The sequence below is a fragment of the Daldinia decipiens genome (assembly GCF_022478715.1).
Source record: "Daldinia decipiens strain CBS 113046 unplaced genomic scaffold F4813scaffold_6, whole genome shotgun sequence".
NCBI lineage: Eukaryota > Fungi > Ascomycota > Sordariomycetes > Xylariales > Hypoxylaceae > Daldinia > Daldinia decipiens.
In genome coordinates this window covers 970,794-996,241 of record NW_026054549.1, presented here as the reverse complement: position 1 = coordinate 996,241, position 25,448 = coordinate 970,794, and the positions used below count along the sequence as shown (strand labels likewise).

The following is a 25,448-nucleotide window of genomic DNA, read 5'->3' as shown; positions in this document are numbered from 1 at the left end:
TAATTTACGGGAGGGGAAAATCCCATCGACTCTACCAGCAACTATGTTATTGTCTATTAAGGCCACAGGGTCCATTGCTACCTCCTATCTTGGGCACGGGTTGCCTTCGGTTTCGAATTTGTGCTACCTAGCTATCGTGATATTCAAAATAGGGATAGTATAAAAGTCGAAAGTTCGATCACTGTGTATTTAATATAGGTACGTGCCCGATATAGATTTAGATGTCTGTATGGTGGCCTGGTAGTTAATCTTATTGGAGGGTGAAGGAAATTCCGCCGCCGCTTACAGGGCGATTGGCGCTGCTTATCAACATGAACTCAGGTGAGGCTGAAACGTTCTGTGAATGACCTGCTACTGGTCATCGGCCTAGCCCTAAGAAGTTGAGGAAACGCTCAAAAATCTCCCATAGGGCCTCTTAGTCGTAGGTTTGCCATATCCACGAGAATCTTAATCTCTATACAATGCTAGAGCCTTGAAAGGTTATAAAGATGGGACATGGACCAGGTATGTGGAGCTTTCGTAGGCCGTTCTGATTCCGCATAGGGGAATATCGGGAACTTATAGCACATCTTTTCATCAGAGATTCACAAGAAGCTGAGCAACGTGCTGTCCAACTCTATATCTGACGGCACATCATTTCTTTACGGTCGTACGCAGAGCGCCGAGTCGATTCCCACGATACCCGATGACGAGACCCACGGCGTCCTCGGTCTAACAACCCTTCACGAACCGTTACCTCCTACCAGCGTTTCGGCGGATATCGTCTTCGTTCACGGACTCGGCGGAGGCAGTCGAAAAACATGGTCCTATTCCACCGACCGGCATCATTACTGGCCGCAAGCATGGCTTCCAAAAGATCCAGACTTCGCAGACATACGTATTAACACATTTGGCTACAAGTCTGACTGGGTGGAACGACAGCAGAGCATCCTCAACATTCACGACTTCGCCGAGTCGCTAGTTGGAGAACTAAAAAACAACCCTAGCATACGGCGTAGTAATACACGTATCATATTCGTCTGTCATAGTATGGGCGGATGCGTTGCTAAGAAGGCTTACATTCTGGCACGCCAGGATCCGACTTGTAAAGATCTCGCCGGTAGAATCCACTCGATCTTCTTCTTAGGCACTCCCCACCGGGGCAGTGATCTTGCAGCAATCCTAAAGAGGTTGTCTATCATCGCCTGGGGCTCGAAACCGTTCGTCTCCGACCTCACCCCCGACTCGTCTACATTGAGAGATATTAACGACACGTTCCGTCACTATGCGTCGGATCTGCGTCTCTGGTCCTTTTATGAGACGGCCCCCGCCAAGCCTAGGGTTCTGAATAAAATCGTAGTTGAGAGACATTCGGCGACGCTTGGTTATCCTAACGAAGAGATTGTTGCTATGAACGCTGACCACCGCGAGCTATGCAAATTCAACAGTCCGGCTGATCCTAACTACAGAATCCTACGAAATGCCCTCCATACGGCTGCTGACATGCTAAGATCATTGCCAGTTCGAAACTTGACCCCTTTACAACCTTACATCAACATGACTTCCGCGCAGAAGGATTCGAACCAGGAGGGCATTAAACAACGCCTAATGACGTTCCTAGACGTCGTCGATACGCTAGAAGACGAGCTTCAGATTCTCCAATTGCTCCAAGAGCCGGGCTCTTGCCGGTGGTTCTCGGAAGCGAAACGGTTTATCTCGTGGAAAGTAGATGGGTCCCCAGGGATACTCTGGCTTGCTGGGAGACCGGCGTCCGGAAAATCAGTTCTTTCTAGCTACGTAGTTGAGCAGGTGAAGTCGCTAGGTGCTTCTTGCAGCTACTTTTTCTTCAAGGAGAAGGAGGCTAGCAAGTCCACGCTAAGCGATTGTTTGCGTTCTCTCGTCTTTCAGATGGCAATGCAGGATAGCCAAGTCACAGAAATGCTCCTTCAGCTCGAAGGCGAAGGTGTGAATTGGGATATAACCGATGAGCTGAGCGTCTGGAGGAGGCTCTTCATCAGTGGGGTCTTCAAGCTACCTTCTATCTCTCGCCACTTCTGGATAATCGACGGCGTGGACGAGTGTACCAACTTCAACTCTCTCTTCACCAAGAGGATCCTCGGTACATTGCCTAAGAGTCTCCGCCTTTTCGCTACCAGCCGGAATCTAGAAGAGATCGAACGTGGCTTGGCGTCTCTCGGTTCACGTGTGAGTCTACAATCCCTATCCGAAACTGATACGCTTGGCGATATGCGCCTCTTCGTGACTTCGCGGCTCAGAGAGCTGGACCGCCTAGAAACCGACGAAGGCGTCCGTGCGATGTGCGAAAAGATTCTAGAGAAGTCATCCGGTTCTTTCTTATGGGTTCGGCTCGTACTTCAAGAGTTCGAGAATGCTTGGACCAGCGAAGCCATGGATGCTGTCTTGCGTGAGGTGCCTATAGACCTTCAAGAGATGTACGGCCGGATGCTTCAATCGATGGGGAAGGATAGGCGCAGAGTCAAGCTTGCAAAATCAATCTTGACGTGGGCTACTCTAGCTTGCCGACCGCTCACGGTTGAAGAGCTACGCGTTGCCGTCAAGATTGACGTGAATGAGACGCTACAGAACATGAGCAAGGCAATTCCTAGCTTATGCCACCAACTTGTCTTTGTCGACGGCACCGACAGGGTGCATATATTACATGCGACCGCGCGGGAATTCCTTCTCGACGAGAGTCTTCACTCGGAATTTGCCATCCGCGGCGTTGAGAAGCACGCCTATCTCGGCTCTCTGCTGCTTCGGTATCTCACCAATACCGCCTTTAAGCAGCACGCACTACCACGGCGACAGAGCTCAGGATTCCGTGGGTTCACAAAGTCTGCTAATAGTATTTCCTCCGACCTTTCTTTGCTGGACTACGCAGCCTGCTTCTTCTCTGAGCACATATACCGAGGCACCTCGAGAGACGATATCTTGATGGCTGAACTGTGTACCTTCCTAAAGGGCAAAACGATCCTATCGTGGATTGAATATGTTGCTAGACATGGGAACTTGGGCGATATCGCCAGGGCGGCAACAAACCTGCGTGGATATCTCGGCCGAAGAATGAAGTACCTACCTCCCATGGATCCCTCGGCTTACCTCGTCGACTGCTGGGTGACTGATCTAATCCGAGTCGCCGCGAAATTCCGATCCCAGTTGCTGGCCTGTCCGTCGTCAATACATTACATCATCCCGTCGTTCTGCCCTTCGGAATCTATCATTTCAAGGAGCTTTGCCAACAGTGCTCGACCTTCGGCGATAACTGTTAAGGGTGTCCCTACGGCCACGTGGGACGATTGCTTGACCCGTATCGATTTCGAGCGAGGTCGAGCCACTGCCCTAAGCCACGATTCCCAATTCTTGGCGATCGGCTTGTCTACTGGGCAGATTTCACTATTCGACCCTCAATCTGTTCAGCGCGTGGCGGACCTTATTCATCCAGAAAGGGTCAGAATGCTAGGGTTCAGCGACGATGGCGAATATCTTGCTTCTTCCGGTGCCAAAAACCTAATCGTCTGGCAGACAAGATCTAGGACGCAGAGGTTTTCATTTCCGCTGATTTCGGAGCTTATTGCTTTTACTTTCTTAAGCAGCGACGAGTTTCTTTGTGCCTTTGCGTCTGGAGAGCTGACCAAATGGTAAGTCTTATGATCACCCTATTTGGGTCTTACCAATCGCGACGTTGCCTCTCGAAGTCTTACTCCGGAGATGGTACTAATTCATTACCTAACTAGGAACCTCGACACCGGCGAACACGAAACGATCTCCTGGAGAGCCATCCACGACGAAGATATCACCGGTACTATGGAGATTCCTGATCAGCCACCCAAAAAGGCGGCCTTCTCTACTGCGGGTGAAACGGTGCTGCTCGCCGTGGGTTACCGGAACCACCCAATCTTCATCTGGAACGCCTTTGAGCTGCAGCTGCTAGGGCAATGCGTAGCCGACGGAGCCAACGGCATAGACGATATGGCATTTAACCCCAACCCCGAGATTGCCGCGCTGGTAGTGTCCTACAGCGACGGCAGGCTGTTTCTCTTTGATTATATAACAATGATACCCACGTTCACTCGTCCGAGCGTATTCGCTAATAGCATCGCCTGCTCCCCTGACGGTCACAGCCTCGTCACCGGCAGCATCAGGGGCATTATTGAGGTATTCGAATTCGACCAGGACCATGCCGGAAGCATAGTACTAGTTCCTATATACGGCATCCAGGCATTCGACGACTCGATCCGTAGTGTAACATTTAGTGCTGATGGCCTACGCTTCGTCGACCTTCACGACCAACAATGCCGTGTCTGGGCACCTACAGCCCTGATGCGGAAGGAAAACGAACTAGAGAGTGTAAGTGACATTGTTCCGCATCCCCCCAAGATAGTCGATATTCTCGAGGACTCGGAGACCCCAGAAATCACAAGCGATTTAGCTGCGTCTTCCAACGGCGGCTGCGTTGTTGCAGGCAAGAGTAACGGTGAGGTCTTGGCGTTCTCCGCTGTCGACGGGAAGGAATTAGGCGTACTGTATCAGCATGGAAGAGGTGTATCCGTAATCAATCTCGTCCTAGGAGAAGCACGCAATTTCGTTGCTTCAGCAGATGATTCTGGAAGGGTATTAGTGGCAGAATTGTCTTCGCCCCTCCCCGCATCATCAGCGTCGCAGAAGCTACCAGCCGCGCGTATCATCCTAGACCACAGGTTCGGTGCCGCTGTTGTTAGTCTACTCCTTAACCCCTCGGCAGGTCGGCTCCTAATTAGTGGGCGCGACACCAACCAACTTTGTGATTTGCTATCAGGTCGGGTTTTGAGTTCGATATCTCATGTCGTCAATAACACCACGTCGATGGCTCTCAGCCGGCAGGTTGCCTTTTTGGACATAGGCGGAAGTTCGACAGCAGATGTCGCCTTCCAGCATCCAACTAACGAGGAATGGGTCGTGTTGATGTCTGCTGATACCGCTCGAATCTTCTGCTGGTCCGATTTCCACGAGTTAACTACCGCGAACGGCATCCTCCTCCCAAACCCCTTAACACCCGACGAGCCTCGTCCCCTCGAGCAGTTCCCAACTAAAACGTCAATTACGCGTAGCTCATCGTATTATGTTGGACAGGGTTTCGTTCTTGAGTTGGTTAGAACGTCACCCTCCGTAGCTCCACGGCTCTACGTCTGGCCAATATCAGCATTCAACCCGACAGCAGCGTTACCTCTAACACGACTTCCTACGGAAGTGAGTCTGAGTAGTATCAACACGGAAATTTTAACAGTACTCGGCATCATAGGTCAGTCTACGGTTCTCCTTATAGATGTAAACCTTTGGGTATATAGCATGGAGCTTCGCCCAGTGCAAGCGACACACGCCGTCCGTGCCAGCTTTTCCTCCGAAACTACAATAGTGCAGGACGAACCCGAAACAATTACTCCAAAAATGCTGCCAGTGTTTACGAGGAGACATTTCTTTGCTCTAAGCGAGTGGCGCACGCCTGGTGGAGAGCTACGGTGCGCGGTAGCGCAGCGTGCAGGTAGTCCAGATTTCTTCTTTGCGAGTAGACAGTACATCGTCGTAGTCCAAGGCGGATTGGACTTCTCAGATATCATGGCGGCTACGTAGGCACTAAATGTACAAAAGACTGTTACATGCAACGAATACGAATATGGAACCGGAGACACGGCGTAATCGAGCCCACCTGTATGAATATTAAATAGGAACCTAACCTAGATTTCGTTTAATCCAAGCAGAAGCTGTGCTCTCCACCCGCTGTCTAACCTACCTAGGTATCCCTAAAGTCGGTGAGTGAGGGGTAATCCACCATGGTCAAGACAGGGTCGAACGAGCTTAAAACACATAAGCTCGATGATCCACCGGTGCAGGGAGTAGTATTTTCATCGATGTTATTGGATCACGCAGCGGCCGAGGAGATTTGGGGAAATGTGTTGCGGCAAAGACTACCGGGTAGGACGATATTCCCCAGACATCCCCAGACATCCCCAGAAATCCCCCAGAAATCCCCCAGAAATCCCCCACAGAACGTCCATGGAAGATTGGCAACATACCTTAGGTACCTAGGTTAATAACCCATCGCCGTCTCAGACTCTAGACAACTTATGAGTCGTAAAGGGATAGCGAACAGCTCCCATGCGGGTATGTCGACGCTAGCTAAACAAGTAGGCGGCCCGAGGTCGCGGCAACTCCAAGACCATGATCAGTCGGCTTGGTAGATACAGTATCCACGCGAAAGCCAAGCTTATTTCGTAAGTCTTCACTCATCAAGAGAATCGTGAAATTTATCTCATCTCTAACTACAATAAGCTATACAGCCGCGCCCTAGTTCAGATCCTTGAGCATGATATCAGGTTTTATTTCTTACCTAGGTAGGCATCAGCTGATTTTCGCAACCAGATTTGCAATGCTGATCTTTGCGGGGAGAAGCCGGCACGATGTCACAGCTATACGTTAGGTACTTGGAAGAGGGGCTGGATAAAGTCGATCACGCATGCCGAAGTTGCGATTGCTTGCAATAGCTCAATGCAGTATAGTAACCTAGGTGCTTGTCTATTGCTATATAACCGAGGTATGTATCCAGCTCTAAACTTCCTGTTGTTAGAAGATGCAGCTATATTCATGTATCACTCTTCAATGGTTTGAGCGTCCCGGTGCTTTAAGGGTCAGGATTTTAGACTCTTGGCAATACTCGACACCTTCACCCGAAAGAAACCGTAATGGCCGTGGCAATCTCTCAAGTGTCCTTCGAGCATCACAGAGTAGCCCTGGGTATTGGAGAGGCTTCTCCTCGAATATCATGGCGTTTCGACGGTCTTGCTGCCGACTGGAGGCAAGGCGGATATAGCATTGAGTTATCACGACATGGGCAAAATCAAACCGGGCTGCCCCAAATTGAGCTATTTCATCATAATTCCTCAGATTCTGTTCTTGTGCCTTGGCCCACCGTCTCTTTAGCATCAGCAGAGTCCGCCACGGTTAGAGTAAGAGCGTATGGCGAAGGAGACCAGCCCGACACTCCATGGTCCGAACATGTCAACGTCGAGACCGGAATCCTGAATCAGGACGATTGGTTAGGGGCTCAGATGGTAAGCGCAGACAAGGAAACAGAGAAGAATGCCCCCCACCAGCCGCTACTCTTTCGCAAAGAGTTCTCAGTTAATAGTACTTGCGTGGAGAAAGCGCGATTGTATATTACCGCTTATGGCTTATACGAAGCACAAATCAATGGGAAAAGAGTCGGTACTACTGTACTCGCTCCCGGGTGGCAGTCTTACAAGCATCGTCTAGTCTACGATACTTACGATGTGACAGACCTACTGCTCGTCGGAGATAATGTCCTCGGAATAACAGTTGGTGAGGGTTGGTATGCTGGCCGCCTCGGATTCGGAGCTGGCAATCGCAATCTTTGGGGAGATACGCTGGGTGCTTTGGCCCTATTAGTTATTACATCCAATGGGAAAACGCAAAGTATCAGAACAGATGAGTCTTGGACGGCAAGTACAGGTCCAATCGTGACCTCTGAAATATACAACGGAGAAGCATACGACTCGAGGCTAGAGCAAACTGGGTGGTCAACCCCTGGATTTCTTGTCCCGGATACGGCAAATTGGATCGCAGCGAAAGAGCTTGAGGCACCTTACGGAGTATTGGCTGCCCCTGACGGGCCCCCTATCCAACGTATCGAAGAGATCAAGCTGAAGGAGATATTGACATCTCCCACCGGAAAGACTATTCTTGATTTCGGACAGAACTTCGCCGGGTGGCTTAGGCTTACTGTCAAAGGTAAAAGAGGAGAGACTATAAAATTAGTACATACCGAAGTTCTGGAGGGCGGAGAAGTAGCGACTCGACCACTTAGAAATGCTACTCAGACGGACTACCTTACGCTCTCGGGGCAGCTTCAAGTTTGGGAACCAAGTTTTACTTACCACGGATTCAGATACGTCATGGTCGACGGGTGGCCCGAAGACGATACCCCGCTAAACAACGACTCGGTGAGTGCGATAGTAATACATTCAGACATGGAGGAGACGGGGTTTTTCGAGTGTGCAGACGAACTCCTAAACAAGCTACACAGAAACGTGAGATGGTCTATGAAGTCCAATTTCATGAGTATACCAACCGACTGTCCCCAAAGGGACGAGAGACTTGGATGGACGGGAGATAGCCTCGCGTTTGCTCCCACGGCCAACTTTCTCTACGATACTTCCGGCTTTGTATGTTGCATGACCCCCTTTTCACCATTTCCAGACATCAGAGTTGTTCAAGTGCTAACCAACAATTGGCTTTTTAGTGGCGAGGTTGGTTAAAGGATCTTCAATCAGAGCAGGTAAAAGGTCAGTTGCCTACCTAGGTAGATATATTGAAGTCTTCGTTTCTAGCCCTGAAGCAGCCACACGAGACTTTCTACCCACAATCCAGACCTAGATAACCTCAAGTCTATTCTCCCAATTATATTCTCCCTAAAATCCAAAAAGCTATCGCTAACACTTTACGCTCTAGGCGTCCCGCCGTTAGTAGTACCCTCAGTACCTGCCGCCGGATCAACAATTCCTACTGCTATTTGGGGCGATGCTCTAGTCTCTAATCCTTTTAATGCATATCATGCCTCTGGAGATCGTAATGCTTTACGAGAGCAATACACTGGCGCAAAAGCGTGGCTCGACGATGGCATCCCTAGAAATGAAGCCGGCTTGTGGAATCGTTCAAACTTTCAGCTAGGTGATTGGTTGGATCCTAAGTCTCCGCCGGACGAACCGGGCCGCGCCACTACGAGCTCTACATATGTTGCCGATGCATATCTCGTCTATGTGACCGGATTGGTTGCAGAGATGGCCTCGGAACTTGGGCTTGATGACGACAAAACCCGCTTCGAGAAATGGGCTAAAGATCTCAAAACGGCTTTCAGAGAAGCCTGGATAGATCCCGAAGGTATCGTCGCCAACGAGACACAAACAGGCCTCGCATTGCCGCTATACTTTGATATATTCGAGAGCGAGGCTCAAGCCAACGCAGCGGCTAGTAGGCTAGAGAAAATTATCGTAGATAACACATACTTGGTTGGAACTGGTTTCTCGGGGACGCACTTGCTCGGCCTTACTCTAACCAGATACAATCTTACCGATACCTTCTACAAAATGATAACCCAGACAACGGTCCCCTCTTGGTTGTACCAGGTAGAAATGGGTGGAACTACGACGTGGGAACGGTGGGATAGCCTCCTCCCCGATGGCTCACTCAACCCCGGGGAGATGCTATCCTTTAACCATTACTCGTTTGGCTCTGTAGCAAACTGGATGCACCAGGTTATTGGTGGCTTATCCCCAGCGAAGCCGGGATGGAGGAGAGCTAGGGTGAACGTCGAGCCAGGCGAGAACATAACTTGGGCTAAGGCGAGTTATTTGAGTCCCTACGGCAAGATATCAACGGACTGGAAGGTTAATGACACTGGATTCCATCTGGTGTTAGAAGTGCCACCAAATACAGATGCGGAAGTAGTACTGCCTGGCGAAAAGCGTACTATATTAGTCGGAAGCGGTAGCCACAGGATTTCTGACCCTACATTTCATCTTTGATGTTAGCCAGCAGTATATAGCATTTGAACTTGAGGGTATTGAGCTACTGAGCTATTGAACGTGAGGTACCCAGCTCTTGTATATATGCGGGTTATATAGTTTTACGTGAATCTTTCCTCAACACCCTCCTTGGCCAATATCCCGCAACCAGCGGCCAATCGTCTCCCTTTTAGATCGTTCCCAGCAACTCTCAATTCCTCGTTTCACGTTCTAACACACAACATCTTGCAGCTGACTACCGTCAGGGTCAGGGTCTTTTCCTAATCATTTCTCTGGTATTTGCTGGAATTCTAGCTGTCGAGCCATGTCGCTTCATATTTATTTTATAGGGACTTCTTTGAAGCTCTGCCCCTTTTCTAATTCTCAAAATGCTTTCTAGTCGAATAGGCACAGATGCAAGAGAAGCAAGGTAACGTAATTGCCGTTGTTAAGCATTGCATGCGCCGTCTCCAGTTCCCACGGGTACGAAGACCGGCGGTGGTTTTCGTCTTGGAGGTCTCTTGAGAGGTAGCCATGGCGGTCGTAAAGGAGGTAGTTACATCTTTCAAATTCTTTTGACTAGGGCTTAGAAATGAGTAGAGAAAATAGACGGCCGACGTGACATTATATGGAAGATTCTCCAAATGAACACTTGCGATCAAGCGTTCAGTTGACGTCGGTGGCTGTAGTCGAATTTTGATTTGATATGTCATACCGCGCACGTCGGATGCGTTCCACGAATCCATACAGCACCGCTATGGTATATTGGTTGGCTGGCTAAATAAGCATTGCTTGTCAGAAAGGTAGTTGTGATGGGAGTTAAATTCTCGTGACGTCTTCGAGTCATCAGGTAATTGGATTATCAGACCAACCTACTGACACAAAAAGAGTCCCCTTTTCCTGCGTATTTCAACGTTTCTGTGGGTTAATAATAGGCACTACCTAATCTATGCAGTCCCCATCCAAATGCCAAGTAATTCTAAGAGTGGCAGATGCTTCTTAATGAGTAAGTAGCTGGTAAGTAACTGACACTATCGTGTATGCTAAATTGGGAGATACATTCATTACCTTACTATTTATGCTTGCATTCACTAGACATCGGATAGGGGCGCACCATAAGTAATCCCACCCTAGCGTGTTGATGATGATGAATTCGTTTCCATTCAGTTGGCACGTAGTACCGAAGCAGAGCCAGATCATCACCTGACAAGAAACACATCAGCAAGTTGAATTGTGTCGGAGTAAAACTCATAACTCATATATACACTACCCGCTCCATTCACTCAAGTTTAGAGTGGTTTACTTGTGCAAAGTAGTGTAGTCAGGACAGAGAGTGCGTGTATGTTTATATATATTCAGGTACTTAATCCCATATTTTAAATACCAAAGTCGAGAACAAGTGACTAGGTTAAGACATTCGTGCTAACAAGAACGCCAACTTGAATCTATATATAATAGATAGAAAGCTCTAAGGATGCTCCCTCTTACTACAACAAAAACCCCTCTACCGCCACTCATCTATATCACTTCTCCAGTTACGTTAAACCCCATCTTGGCATCAAACAATCAAAGGACCACTTAACCAAGCCAGCACAGCTATTACCCTCTTGGCAAGCTCGTCATGGAACTTGGAATCGATCCTGGGAAGAAGGGTGAAACTCCCCAGCTTCATACCCTGCCTCTTGAGCTCCAGGCTATGATCGTTATCGGTATGGCACCCCAGCACTTTCGGAAGGCCTTCTTCACATGCCGTTTGGTATGTCGAAGGCTCAAGGAGGCCACGGACCTTGCTTTCAGGAATAAATTCGTCCCCTCGCTCCAATTTGCGATTTTTCTAGATGAAGTTACCGTGGCTCGTAAGTCCGGGCGTCAGATAGCCGTCCATGAAGATGCTTCTATCAGAGGAGATTTAGATTTTACCTCATTTTCCGAGGATAATACTCAGGCTATCTTATCTTACGTCCCTAGTTGCGGTGTTGATACACTTGACGATACCGTGTTGTCAGATGACTCAGAAGTTCGGTTCAGGCCTCTTCGATTTTGGCCACTACGTCCTATTTTTGGCCTTCTTTGGCGAGGTACCATGGAGCGTTACCAAGTTCGGACTACAGAGGATGGATATACCAAGCCTTGTCTCAGGATCTCTGGCATGTTGTTCCATTTACCATATATAGACGACATCAAGTTCGACCCTGAAAAAGTCGAGCTCAGAATCCCCTGTGTTAGACTTGCGGCCTGCTTGTTCCCCAGACAGAATGCGTTTGGGGAACAACTCAAGCTAATGGCATGCCAGGACCTTGAGGCCACCCGTTGGAGGATTTCAATCCCATCTGTAGAACAAGGGCTACGAATTGCCTTGCGTTCGAATGTCGTGCGCGTCGAACGATTCAAAACATGCTTCGAAGCGGCTTATTGGGAATACTCACGCCAGTTTCGAGAGGAACCATGCCAGTACTGGGCTCTCCCTTATACTTATGAGAATTCCGATCCCCTCGATTGGTACCTAGAATGGGCCGAGTACGTTAGAATAAGCTTAACGACTCATTGAATATGATCTGGCGCGAATAGACTTCCACTGGGTTAATATCTGTAATGTTCTTTTATCTTGTAGGTACGCACGATAGTATTAAAGAGTATTAAAGGCCAGAGCATCAATATGGTTTCATGATTTACCATAACTACCTATCTTCTAAACCCTTTACCGTTTCGAAAACAATATTGTGATATGCGCATAAATTGAAAGTGGAAATAGGGGTAAGAACTGGGTCACGTACGCAGCTGACAATAAGTCTGACGGGCCGCCGACAGCACTAAACGTTTATGCCATTTAACTATGCCATTTGAAGCCAGCTCCCAGGGGGTCACCATCTTCCCTTCAGTCTACTAAACCAAAACTCATCACAAGCAAGATACTCAAATTTCGATAACAAAATCCGTTCGCCCGGCCTCATCATTCCCATATGTTATAGTAACGAACGAACGACCTTTTCCCGAATTGCACCATCCCTCCCAAAGAGCCCCACCCGCAAGATGTCCGGCGTCGACTCCCCCGATGTCCTAGCCGCATACGACGCGGTACGCTCGGACAAGGACGCGACGAACTGGCTGCTACTCTCGTATGCGAGTGCCGTAGGCGACAAGTTGGTACTCTCGGGAACCGGCAGCGGAGGATTGTCGGAGGTGGTGTCCAAATTAGACGACTCCCAAGTTAATTACGCGTACGTGCGAATCGAATACAACAACGATTCGGAGAGCAAGCGTGTCAAGTTCGTGCTCATCGTATGGATCGGAGAAGGCGTCAAGGTGATGCGCAAAGCCCGCGTGTCCATAGAGAGCTCAAACGTGAAGAAGGTGCTGTCGCATCACTCTATAACAGTTGACGCTCGTGATCGAGGCGATCTTGACGAGAAGGACATCGTGACTAGGCTGCGGAGAGCTGGCGGTGCTGATTACAACGGCGGAAGAGGCTAAGAGAATTAGACAGACGTTTGGAGGAAACCATATACGGAGTTAAGGGGTTGAGCGAATAGAGGATGCTAGGGGATGTGGCGTGTTTATCTCGGTCGCATATATATATACACAATAAATGGACAAGCACTTGGTTCTTGCGTAATTAGATATCTAACCCTTGATGGGTTCTCCGTTCCAGCCGGTAAGATTCACTACGTCTGGAATCCTCCCGCTCCGCACGATAGTCCAGACGACATCCTCGTCGCTGTCGTTGACCTCTTGGTGTTCCATGTACGCAGGGATGAGGGCAAAGTCCCCAGTTTCCAAGTCTACCCTTTTTGCTCCCCCTTCGCTAACGACTGTTCCGCGTCCCTTGACAGCATAGACTATCGTGTCTTGTTCTCCGTGATGATGGACTGCCGAGGCCGTATGTGGTTTTGCAAGCATGCTAGTGGCGCAGATGCCGTCGCATTTGTCAACTATCGCATTGGAGCGGATCATTCCCTCTGTCTGCGCTCCCGATGCTTGGATATCTGAGGCCTTGATGGATTGGACCGGTTGCGATGGTTCGGGATGAGGCATGGTGGTGGAACTGGTTGATGAAGCTTGGACGATACGATGTCTACAGACTTTGAAGTTGAATGAATCAGCCACTGACGTCCTGAGCTGCATAGAGGCGGCACATGTACTACGTCGACGGTTCTTTCCTGTCTTACAATTAGGTACATCCTACATAATATACATTTGAATAAGGTAAGGTACATGTAGATACAATATACCTACAACTACCGGGTAAGTGGCTTAGTCACGATGATAACATTGTGGGTTTATCGCGGCAGTGTGCATTAGCGGGATGGCGGGGCAGACGGGGCCAGACGGGGCAGCCGGGCTCTCGCAATTCATCCACCTCCAAGTACCTCTTCATACATCAGCATCCAATAAACCGCTAACAAATCATCAACCGAACAAGCATCAGCCCGGGCAATTTCATAATACCACATCGTGCCATTTCTAATATGGATATCTCAAATCCCCGTCGCATATTAGCCGTGTCCTTAGCAGATTCGACTCACCACTTAACCAAGGTAATCAAAGGTAAATTCATAAAGCATACCTCCAATATACTTTGGTTATTATCCCTCTCTATTTTGAAACTGATAGAACCCAGCCTCATTCTACATATACGAACCATGAATTGCCTCGATCATTAAAACTAACCTTCGACTAGACCTCACCGGTACTCATCCAGAGCAGACCTCAACGTCACTAGCCGGTTCATCGCACAACCTCTCTTTAAAAACAGCATATTATACAGCCGAAGTGCCCATATGGTTAGACCTCATATCATCACCCTCAGAATGGGCCGGTTCTTTCTTATCTCCCGAGGCCAAGGAGGTCCTTGAGGTTCTAGGCGGAATTGTCGTAGTCTTTTCGCTGCCAGTCAAGTCGCAGACGGATGAGATCAAGGCCGCGCAGGAACTCATCCAGAATGTGGGCAAGGTTGTCAAGGACGGGCTTGGCGGCTGGTCCTGGGACGGAGTCGGTTTGTGTCTGGGCGTCGGAGAAATAGACGATGTCGATGAGTGGGAAGATTGCTGCGCCGAATGGGGTTTGGAGTTCGTACAGGTCAAGAATCAGTCCGTGTCAACACGAAACGAATTCGGTGGTACGTTTTGTCTCTGCTGCGCCCGTATCCGGCAGGATCGGGAATAAAAGGTGAGAGACTAACTGGGCATGCAGAAAAAGCCGGCATCCCTCGTGCCCTGGAAGCGCTGGAGTCAAACGACTGGTCTCATACGTCCGTCGACGACCTTGGGTCTGATTTCGAGGACTTTGAGGCGGAACTAAACATCGGAAATGGCGGCAATGGTAAAGACAAAGATGGGCCTGATCTCGACCCAGAAAATCTCGATTTTGGGTTTGACCGAGAGGACTTTGCCGGTCTCAAACAAGCGATATGGAATTCCGGGAAAGGCGAGGATTTCTTAAACGGAGAACCGAGCACGGACACCAGCAAGAAGGATGACGGAGAAGATATGAATGATGAAGAGATCAGGAAGATAGAGCGCATGATGGTTAAGCTGCAGGCTGTACGCGATACGAGTGCCGGGCTGCCAGAAGATCAACGTAAGCGGGTAGCCGCGAAGGCGGTGGCCGAGGTCATGAAAGAACTATGAATACCAACTAGCCTTGCTTTTTCGTATCTACAGAGGACATCTTCTGGGGATGTGAGCTGCTACAGCTACTTATGGGTATGCAACTCACCTACACTAGAGGATTAACACCGTCGTAAAGGGGTTCTGGCTATATTAAGCATTCTAATACTCTTACGAACTTATGCCATACCCATTGCTAGCAAAAATACTAATATCAAGGAGTCGTTAGCCGGATAGTTCTGTTGGCTAGGAACCTAAGGCAGCCAAGATATACCATATGGTAGAATTCGTATAAATTAAAAGCTCAAAAGTCAGCATTTACTTTGCAGATGTTTCTCCCACGAGGTACGCATATAAATTTACGTACCAGCCCAGCTCTCAAAGTTCGTTTAGGCGGGCCGCAACTTGGATATGTGATATGCCATCACAGCCATAACAGCGACCAGCTTATAGCTCTTATGCCATTCGCTAGACTTATGAATAGCCATATTAGTTGTGTCTCCATTCAAACACAACGAGTCCAGTTAGTGTAGCCACACATTCACTCTCTATTAGCTATACTTAAGGCTATTTTAGATACGTTGTAATGATGGTGTACAAGTTAATATTACTTAAGTTCATCTCGTATACCTTTGCAAGAGCTGGCCACTATTATATCAGCATCACTTAATAACATTTACGCTGTTTCTTAGCTCGAAAGAGTGTTCTTAAATTCGGCCGTTGATCCCGAGTTCATCTTTGAGTTTAGATCAAGAAATATGAATCGCGATACTACCGAGGTTACTATAATACTTTATGCTTAACATATTATAAAATGACGTCTTGAATCCATCCCTATATACCAGGACGACTTTGCACTTATATAACATTATAAGATGCCTCTTCATACAACACTATGCGTATCACGAAACCAAAACCGAAGTTTCTACCCCGTTGTTGAACGGTAAATGTTAAGAATCCGTTACTACTTAACTACCTGCCAAGGTAGTTAAATCTTTGTTATGTTACTGGGATTTAGTTATATTTCTTTGCGTGCTGACTTGGAAGCCTCACTATTATGAATAGGATTCTCCAGGAATAGAAGACGCGCATCGACCACGAGATGCCAACGTTGCTTTCGGTACCCACTGATCGTTTCATGCCCATGGAATTTGACCCCAGGTTGCCCGGGCACGTTCTTACTAGGGCTTAGATCCGAGCGATTACCTCGCTTGAACTATTTACGGTGTCGCCGGCACGAACCATATGCGGTTAACAAATCGGACTTATGCCTCATAAGGCTGGCGTCTTACAGAACTTGTGGTCACAGCAGACGAGGGAGTGGTTTGATTGACCGGTTATAAGTACATAGATATCGACCGCCTTCCGACCACGATATCCCGCCGCAGAGTCTGAAGCACAACCGGGTATTTAATACGACGGCAATCAACCTATACATAAAAGGCCAGCAGAGACTATGATGTCAATATCAGGCGCCAGACTCTGACCACTTTATAGAAGCTTCAGTTTGTTTCCAAGTGGGCACATCTTGGCTTCAACCCAGTTCAAAGGGCACAGTCTACGAAGAGGCCTTGTACATAGTGAACAAAAACGATCGAAGGCATCGTTCGAGGCGCTATTTGACCCTGGAATAGGCAAGGTGCGGTAGAGTGCATGGTGAGGACCTTGCCCATTTTACCATTTCGAGAGTAGCCCACGATGCTGATTCTCTTAACAGAGCAGTCTAAGCGGGGACGTCTATGTATGTGACGCCGCAGGCCTACCTTGTCCGCGAGGCAGAAGCTGAGGCCACGAGCCGGGATTGCGAGCAATTTTGCTCTTCTAAAACCTCCGAACCATTTTCTAGAACCATTGAGTCATGATATGTAGATGTCCAATGCAAATGGGCCGATAAATCTACAACGGCACGACTCTGCATACGCTAAATACATATCGTACCATCCCATGCTGCAACCCGTATGGAGGAAATGAGAGCTGGCCAAGAGTGGTCAGATATCAATTCGCCCATTAATTTGATCTTGCGTAAAGGGCTGTACGAAGGCGCTCTTCAAGTGTCTTTACTGGATTTCTCTTTTGGTAAGCTGCAGCTCTAGCACGATACGATAATAGAACGTACCTAGGTCTGTGCAAAAAATACATGGCGAGGAAGGACCTCTGGATTCGCTAACCACCAGAGCGATCTTTCATGCGCTTACAAGAAGGATGTGATAGACTGTGCTGTGAAACCATTGGCTGGAGAGGCCAAACCGAGTATCAACTTCATGCATAATCTGGGGACCGGGTAGTGCTACGGGTTGATGCATGAAGTCGCGAGTCTTAAGGGCATGCCGGGCATCTATGCCCGAGATGCTACTCGCTCAATTAGGACCTACGTTGAAATGTAGCTTTTACACATGTTACCTTAGGTACCTATGGTATTCATAACCAGCGCCTGCATAGGTAATACAAATTGGATATTTGTCGACTGTTCAGTGCCATGCTTGGATTTAGATAAAAGCATTATTGTCCCTCTTCGAAGCTTTCAGATATTGTTCTATTACATACCTAGGACCCTGTTGCGAGATGACGGGTGAGATACGCTAAATACCGATATAGCCTGGTGTACTCATACTACGGTGCTGGCCGATCTCTAATACGATCTGTAATACGATCTCTAGATTCGCCTATTTGTGTTCGAAGCCTTGGCTCAAAATACGATGTTAATGAATATGAGCAAGCGTGGATAGAACTCCTCGTATGCTTTTCTACCAACGTCCGCATAACTTAACTCCGTCCACTGCCGAAAGACCGAAGATTGCTCGATGATGTACTCCGTATTGTACTCCGTACGTGTGTGTGCTAAGGAAACATAAAACGATACCGGCCGAACCCTTAAGAAACTAGTTCAGGCCAGGCCGTCAAGCTAACCAGTCGGGAGAGGGTCAGCCTGATAGACGCCCGCGTGCACGGTGCATGATCGACTGGACAAAAGCAGAAGTCAGCTTCCTGGGCGCATTCTCCTTTATGCGAGCTGTAGCTCGATAACCAGCAAGGGTCGTGGAATGCGCCTGGTAACAAGTTGGATGCGTCGCGGTGCTTGTCCGAACCCACACATATTACGCAGAAACGATGACATATGCTAGTCCAAGATCCGGGTTCGGCTGAACATCTTCGTGGATCTTCCCTTTACGCTTGTAAGAACTGCTCTTTCCCGTCTGTCACATTGGAGGCTGAGACTAATAACCTGTTTCCTGTAACATCGATAAAAAGCCCAGGCGCGTTTGTGGAGGGTAGGGCATTGGAGGGTGCATACGCCGGCGGGAATGTATTTTCTCTGCAAGGTACAATACCGACGGGACGCGTGACGCCCTCTGCTGGTTCACGACTCAGGGGTAGCAGCGCTAGTGCCAAGTATGCAACGCTAACTTGCAAGGGGGTGGTCTTGGGCTTATGTGAGAGGTATGTATGCATATATCTCGATCCGCCGGGCACTGTGCTGAGCCGTGAGGATTAGGGTTATTCTTACGATCCGAGTTGTTTCGTTTGACCTGGTATGCTAAGAGGAGTCTATGTATGTAATGGTACGGTTGATGTTGTAAAGAGCATCGATGATGAGCCTTACTCTTTACAGCCGTACAGCTGATCCCCTGAAGGTTAAGAGTCGAGATCTACCTCGTTTTTCGGCTGTAAGTGTCTCAAGTCGCCTAAACCCTAACCTCGCTGATACTTGGCGAGTCCAAAGTTGTTCCTTACCGGGACGCGAGGGAATCGTAAGGGATCCTTATCCTGCGACTTAACCTCTTTGGCAGCAAGGCAAGAATACGCTATTAGCGGATTATTATGGTGAACCTGCAAAGGAAACGTTGCAGAATAGATAAGCCGTTGGTGTCGTCGATGCGCATAAAGACACCGCGGCTAGTTTCATCGAGATGGTCGCCTTAGCCCGTATTTCAACTCATACATAGTTGACTTGTAGAGCTTTCTAAGCGTGAGTGTAAAAGTGATCTTCCTCGCGCATACCTACTATGTATGCGACCCCTCCAACAAGAGGCCAAGACTTGGGAATCGCGGGCGATGAACGGATAGGAGAAGAATGTGCTACACAGTGCGCTATAAGTAGCGGCACACGAAGCCGACTCCATGCTACTGCAGGAACACGAAGGATGGTTGTGCAGTCCCGCCGTGCTACTGGCTCGCCAATGCAGGTACTGATACCCACACAGTCCTACTTCTCATCAAGATCTCCTCCCGAAAGGAAATCCGAGGGAAGAAAAAGGTCATCATCGGGCAATGTAATCTGTATAGTGCTATACATATTAACTATATTATGTTATGTATTTCTTCTAAATTCTGATGACGCGCTGGGCGCTGGCGGGGAAAAGCATGGACCATTCCGTAGTTCAAGCCACTGGTTCCTTAAGAGGGGCCGCGGGCTGTTCGGACGCGGTCAACCGCGTGAGTGTCTTGACTGTTGCGGAAAAGTGTATGCAGGGATGAGATGACTGGACTAGGCTGGCTGCTAGATCCCACTAGGCTTAGAATCGGTAATCGAGCAGGCAGAATCCAAAGAGGCTATTCATATCCACGGCTGGACTTTGTTAACGACAAGAATAGATACTACATAGTAGATATGTAGTTCTTATGAACGCTGAGTGGCGAGGCGAAGACTTTTATCATTATTGGGTACGTGCCAGGCGTTTGCGCTGGCCGGTCAGCTCAGTTCGGTGTCAGGTCAGACGACTAACAAAGGTATTCTTGGCCCTTGACCCCCCCCTTTTCTTGCATAAACAGTCTTGCCGTTCGTGGAGCGATATCAACGCAAGGGTTTCTCATTGGCTTTAAAACATACGCCGTCAAACAACCCCCACCATGACTGGGATGGACAGGATGGGATCGTCATCTAGGTTGTTCAAGGCAGGACGCTTAATCGTGCGTTTGACATCCAGCCCGAAGCAGCGCATTTTTGCTAAGTATCTTCCGTTACGTACGGCCAACTACATACTTATTCACGTGAGACGGCGCGTGGGTCGAGTTTTTCACTCTCCCGACTGACCACCGTGATGAAGCTCTTGGGAAACTTTACCAGAGCCAGATCCCATTGACCGGTCCGAATCCGAGACCATCGATTTGGGGGCCAAAGTTTCCATGTTACTAACATGGTGTTAGACAAGCAGCTCGGGGAACTGTCGTACGAGTCCCGTCCTGTCGGCTTAGATATTCGACCTGGATTACCTATCCTGCACGAGGACAATCGTAGATCGGCCAGCTCACCTTAGGTATTTATGTATTGCGTGTTGCCAACCTTTAACGCCGTCCATTACATAGACCTAGAGTTGACACGGCCACACGGCCACTCTGAGGAAGACCGTGGCGCGCCTCTTTCATAGGGTGGTTCCTTAGGCTCACCGAGATTCCGGATGAAGAGGGCAAAGACAGAGCAAGAGGCAGCATGCTCTGGTATTTAATATACTAATACATAGGTCGACATCGTATTCGAGACGCTTTTCCGCGTACATAGCTATTTACGTGTTAACTGATACGCCAAAGTGGCGGCGCACGTCGGCGTGGATGTCCAACCTCTTTTAGCCGACAGCGTAGCTATTATGGTCCGCCAGTCAGAGGGTTTCCCTTCCTACAGTACCTCTCTCATGCGCAACCCGGTACATAGTAGAATATATCCACCGCACTGTTTGGGATGCCCAGGGGGAGGGCACCTAAAAGTCAAGCGATAACGCATGCATATAAAAGCGTTTGAGGAAATATTCAACTTGGAGCGCATAACAGCTCACGACGTCGAACTACATCTGTCGAACAACATGTAACCAGAACCTAGGGCAGTGTTCGACTCCCTGGTAACTGTTTCTGTGTTTTGTCATACCTATCATTAGGTACAGTTGAAGTCATCGTCAGGGGTTGGTCCCACAAACGTGCTACCGGACTTCCAGGACCTTTTCAATCGTCGTGCTCCATTTAACATCTACTTAACCCACTTTACACTGCTGTCTCCGATCATCCACTCCTGACCGTCTAGCCTTCTAACCAGCTAATAGTTGCCTGTTTATTCGGATTAGATAAAACGCTTGTCCTAGTACCGAGGGGTAATAGGAGGGCAAAAGCAAGGTTAGATCTGATGCGCATATCCATATAGCATCGGTAGTGTTAAACGATATATTATAACTTGCGCCGAACGCTAAAGAAAGAAGCGGCTGTTTTCCCTATTCTGCGCGGGTAACGGAAAGACGGTGTACGCTTTGCGCGAATATGTGGGAGAAGATGTGTGTATGTGTGTGTGTGAGTGTGTGCGCGCGTGTGCGCGTGTTTGTGTGTGTGGTAAGAAACGACGGGTTTAGTTGGAAAAGGGCATTAGACGAGTTCTGCGATTGGGTCTTGAAGGGCTTAAAAGTCTCCATAACTTCTCGTCTGATAGGTCGTCTGAACTTTGATCTGTAACTGCGTAAATGCGCTAGCTACATTCCATACTGTATTAAGTCAAGTCGGGGCTAAGCAAGCGTCACGTATCAGAAACCAGCCCGCTTGCCCAACCCTAAAGCATGCTCCCGCGAAACCGCATCGTACCCTCCCACTGCCTCCACCACCTCGGATATACAGTATATGCACAGTATATAGCGTACATAACGTACCTTGCAGTAGCCCCACCTAGATTCTTTTTTCTCGGTTGGTACCTGGCCTTTCCCCCAAATCCCCCCAAGCACTTGGGCTGCCTGAGCCGTAGTGTACTTTACTAGCCAGGCTGATCCCCGTCGCTTTGCTGCAGGTCCCAACTCCAAGTACCACATAGTACCAGATACTACTGGCTGCTACTTTGGTGGCTGATGCTGGGTCGCCCTTACTATCTTTTTTTTTTTTGACTGTCCTCCTTTTTTCCCTTTTCCCCTCCTCCCTTTTTTCGCCGTCCTCTCTCCATCTTCGTCTTCTTCCCCGTATCGTCACCGTTGTCGTTGTCGACGAATCTTCCGCCTTTTCTCTCCCCCTATTCATTATTTCCTTTTTTTCTTCGAACCCACGCTCTCTTTCGTCTTAGCCATTACGGACACCGTCACTCCTTTCGGGTCCATTTCATTCCTTGGGCTTAACTTTACCAATTATCAACAAGATCAATACCCCAGTCACCTCGCTACCGATCATACCTACTACTAGTAGTAGTATTGCGTATCGACGGATTTGTATCAACTCGACACTGCGCTGTAGCTATAGCTCCGTGCTATTCGTTCCTTATTGACTATTATCAATTTTTACATATTTCAAGACCTCATTGGAATAATACTTTCGATCTACGGGCGTGCTCGGGATAAGCCATCGATATATCGCGTCTAAACCCACGATTTCGAGGCCGATCACACCCAACTTTATTTATTAACACCGACGCTCCTTTTGAGTAACCTCGTCCGAAGATGGACACTCCTATCAAGGTAGAACACTCGGGTTCTGTGGCCCCAACTGTCGCAGCCCCGACCTATTCTACTCCAGAGGCCATGTCGACGCCCGGCACGATCGACGCGAAGAATAGCCAATCGCCTTCGCCGTCCTCCGCGCAGTCGAATTCCCAATCCAATGCCAATTCGAGGCGGCCGCCTCGGAAGAGCACCCTGACGCAGCAGCAGAAGAATCAGAAGCGACAGCGCGCGACTCAGGATCAGCTCACGACGTTGGAGATGGAGTTTAATAAGAATCCTACCCCGACCGCAAACGTTCGGGAGAGGATAGCAGAAGAGATCAACATGACCGAAAGGTCTGTTCAGATCTGGTTCCAGAACCGGTATGTATGAGCACCAATGTGTATCCGAGAACCCAAGCTCATCCCCTGTAGACGCGCCAAGATCAAGCTTCTGGCGAAGAAGAGCCTGGAGACAGGTGAGGATATCGATTCCATCCCCGAGTCGATGCGCGCCTACCTAGCCATGCAAGCCATGGAATCTGGAAAGGGTCTCGGTGGTCCTTACATGGGACGTACCGGCCTTCTCCCGTACGGATCAATGATGCTCGGCGGCGAGCAAGGTGGACAAGGGAAAGTCCGTAAGTTGCGTCTCGACACCCACGAGCGGGCCTGTTTTAACTAACAATTCTAGTCATTCATCATCTCACGTGTCGGTCTCTGAGCATCGGAAAATGGACCCGCGTCGGCCAGAACACGATGGATTTGATCATCTTCTATTCCCCCGAAAAGTGTACCATGACTTACTACATTAATAACGACCAGGCGGGATACAAAATCGAGTACAGCTTTAACGCGATCAAGAACATTTACCTCGAGAATCCCGAAGGCGACGCTACCAAGATGGGCGGAATCGTTATCGAGTTAAACCGACCCCCTAATTTCTGGATGGACTCGTCCCCCAACTCCAATGGCTTTTTCCAGTGCAACGACTTTACGGAGGATCTCCAGGCTACCCATTGCCTCACTCACCATCTCGGTGGTAACCCCAAGGTTCTTAGCGGTCAGCTCGCAAAGCTCGCCTCCCTCGAGTCGTTCACAAACCGACACAATCCCGGCCCTTACGACATGAGCCACGCAATGTCTGTTTCTGCTCCTGTGTCTCCTACGAACCGCCCGTCCTCGCAGCCCAACTTCGGTCAGCCGCACGTCGGCATGTACCAAGAGTCGCAATGGGGAATCAACCCGATGCACGCCGGTATGCGTGGACCGGGACACAAGCGGCAACGGAGCAGATCGGTGCCCACAGCTGTTGACTTTTCTATGTTCCAGAATCCGATGCCTTCGTTCTACATCCAGCACCCGGGCGAGAATCAGGCCCAACCGCACAGCCCTAACATCTATGCACCTATTCCCCAGCAACCTAATGGTCTTAATAATGTTAACCCTAATTTGCGCATCGATACCCAGGCTACGTACGGTATGGACCTAAGACAATACCCTCTGTCTGCCGCTACTACCGCCCCTTCGGAATATTCGAGCCCCAACTACTTCTCGCAGGGCCCCGAGAACACGCCGTTGCCCGCTTCAAGTTTCAATACCCCTTATAGCGGCGCATTCCTGTCGCCGCTACCTCAGATTCCTCAATCTGTCTCCCCGCTGTCATATACTGGTCACGGCGACCCTGCCATTGTTGAACAATCACCTCCCCTCTCTATGCTCCAACGACCGTCTTCCGCCGACCTATATGGTATGGGCGAGTCTGCTATCTCGGACGACGGGCATAGCCTGAATGAGATGTATTCGAAGCATACCATAAATATTCCCATGCACCCTCACTCCCCTGGTTTCGTGGAGTCTGGCCAGGGTGATCTGGATATGAGCCAGCTTGTTCAGTTCGACACTGTCGATCCGTCCAGCCTGTCTCCCGAGAGCCTTTCGCACCCGCAATGAGTTGATACTAAGTCGACTCGAAAGGTTTCAATGGTTGAAACATTGTCACGTGTGATTGGTGTTTCTGGTCTAGTTTTACTCTCCTACTTGCGGCGTTGCGGAACTTTATACCTCTTGCGGTTCGGTGGTTTTTCATATTCCCATCTTGAGAGTACCCTTCTGTTGGTTGTTCGGCATAAGGTCTGATTCGATTCTTGTCTCATTTCATACGTTCTGTCGGCCTTAAATCTCAGCATGACGATGCGTGCCTTCGGCATTTGATTATGCGTGTCTGGCACAGCGATTGTACCTTCTATTATACTTCAACCGCTTCGTTCTGGAGGGAAAATCCCTTTGGCTTTATTTTCCAACTGGCCGTTTCCGCTTGGATTAATGCCGGATCTCGGATCTAATTCAACTCATCCACCAATCTTTGAAATTTTACAGCTTATCTGTTTTCTTTTCGCATTTATGAAAATAAGCGATGTCTTTTCTGGCTGCAGGGCGAACAAAAACAGATGAACATGGAAGGAGCCCAGGAGGCTCGGGTTCGCGGATAATAATTTTTTAAATATCTGCCGGGGACTAGCAGCCAGCTGGTCCGCTGGAGCTCGTTGTCGGTTGGTGTGTACCAATTCCGAGTGTAATAATGATTGATACCTCGGGGGCGGAACGTCGGGGTTGAAAATAGTCTGGGCGGGTAGTATATCAGATATCGACGGCGTAAAGTCTGCGGCGAAAGCCCTGACGTCGTTCGATCTCGACTATGCTTTGTCAGGATGGATTACTTGACTAGACCTAGTTACTCGATGAAGATGAAGAGATTCCCTGTTTGCTGTATTTCCTTGTCACGACTTTACGGCGAGGGCTATAATACATAGGAATATAGATAACGTGAATTTAAGTTTTTAAAAGTGACCCAAGTATTTTTGCTCGCGGTGACGATGGGCTACCGATGTTGATGAATGCCTTTTTATTGACCAT

At 48.9% G+C, this 25,448-nt stretch overlaps 7 protein-coding genes across 7 annotated transcripts; 6 read left to right on the top strand and 1 right to left on the bottom strand.

Annotated features, from left to right (window-relative positions):
* Positions 1-177: 177 nt before the first annotated feature.
* On the top strand, positions 178-5,707 carry F4813DRAFT_299353 (uncharacterized protein). The gene is made up of 3 exons (XM_049240740.1): positions 178-504; positions 581-3,638; positions 3,735-5,707. Exons 1-3 carry the CDS (start codon positions 489-491, stop codon positions 5,605-5,607), a joined length of 4,947 nt encoding a protein of 1,648 aa, XP_049102583.1. The 5' UTR covers positions 178-488; the 3' UTR covers positions 5,608-5,707.
* A 1,009-nt stretch (positions 5,708-6,716) lies between these two features.
* Positions 6,717-9,575, top strand: F4813DRAFT_386810 (glycoside hydrolase family 78 protein; the record flags this gene model as incomplete). Its single annotated transcript, XM_049246465.1, has 3 exons — positions 6,717-8,216; positions 8,294-8,336; positions 8,503-9,575. The coding sequence occupies 3 exons, from the start codon at positions 6,717-6,719 to the stop codon at positions 9,573-9,575; spliced, it is 2,616 nt and encodes an 871-aa protein (XP_049102582.1).
* Positions 9,576-10,897: 1,322 nt separating this feature from the next.
* On the top strand, positions 10,898-12,351 carry F4813DRAFT_350450 (uncharacterized protein). Its single transcript, XM_049242307.1, has 2 exons — positions 10,898-12,123; positions 12,329-12,351. The coding sequence occupies exon 1, from the start codon at positions 11,176-11,178 to the stop codon at positions 12,100-12,102; it is 927 nt and encodes a 308-aa protein (XP_049102581.1). The 5' UTR covers positions 10,898-11,175; the 3' UTR covers positions 12,103-12,123; positions 12,329-12,351.
* F4813DRAFT_299091 (actin depolymerizing protein) lies at positions 12,344-13,100 on the top strand. The gene has a single exon (XM_049240739.1). The coding sequence runs from the start codon at positions 12,585-12,587 to the stop codon at positions 13,023-13,025; it is 441 nt and encodes a 146-aa protein (XP_049102580.1). The 5' UTR covers positions 12,344-12,584; the 3' UTR covers positions 13,026-13,100.
* A 75-nt stretch (positions 13,101-13,175) lies between these two features.
* F4813DRAFT_386807 (RmlC-like cupin) lies at positions 13,176-13,586 on the bottom strand (the record flags this gene model as incomplete). The annotated part of the gene is made up of 1 exon (XM_049246464.1): positions 13,176-13,586. The coding sequence occupies one exon, from the start codon at positions 13,584-13,586 to the stop codon at positions 13,176-13,178; it is 411 nt and encodes a 136-aa protein (XP_049102579.1).
* A 434-nt stretch (positions 13,587-14,020) lies between these two features.
* On the top strand, positions 14,021-15,181 carry F4813DRAFT_386806 (uncharacterized protein; the record flags this gene model as incomplete). Its single annotated transcript, XM_049246463.1, has 3 exons — positions 14,021-14,099; positions 14,233-14,670; positions 14,745-15,181. 3 exons carry the CDS (start codon positions 14,021-14,023, stop codon positions 15,179-15,181), a joined length of 954 nt encoding a protein of 317 aa, XP_049102578.1.
* A 7,451-nt stretch (positions 15,182-22,632) lies between these two features.
* On the top strand, positions 22,633-24,485 carry F4813DRAFT_379372 (homeobox-domain-containing protein; the record flags this gene model as incomplete). Its single annotated transcript, XM_049245447.1, has 3 exons — positions 22,633-22,916; positions 22,968-23,173; positions 23,227-24,485. 3 exons carry the CDS (start codon positions 22,633-22,635, stop codon positions 24,483-24,485), a joined length of 1,749 nt encoding a protein of 582 aa, XP_049102577.1.
* Positions 24,486-25,448: the final 963 nt, after the last annotated feature.

Coding starts and splice junctions, on each gene's coding strand:
- F4813DRAFT_299091 (XM_049240739.1), top strand. CDS start 12,585: ATGTCCGGCGTCGACTCCCCCGATGTCCTAGCCGCATACGACGCGGTA.
- F4813DRAFT_350450 (XM_049242307.1), top strand. CDS start 11,176: ATGGAACTTGGAATCGATCCTGGGAAGAAGGGTGAAACTCCCCAGCTT.
- F4813DRAFT_299353 (XM_049240740.1), top strand. Junction 3,639..3,734: donor TCTGGAGAGCTGACCAAATG/GTAAGTCTTATG, acceptor TTACCTAACTAG/GAACCTCGACACCGGCGAAC.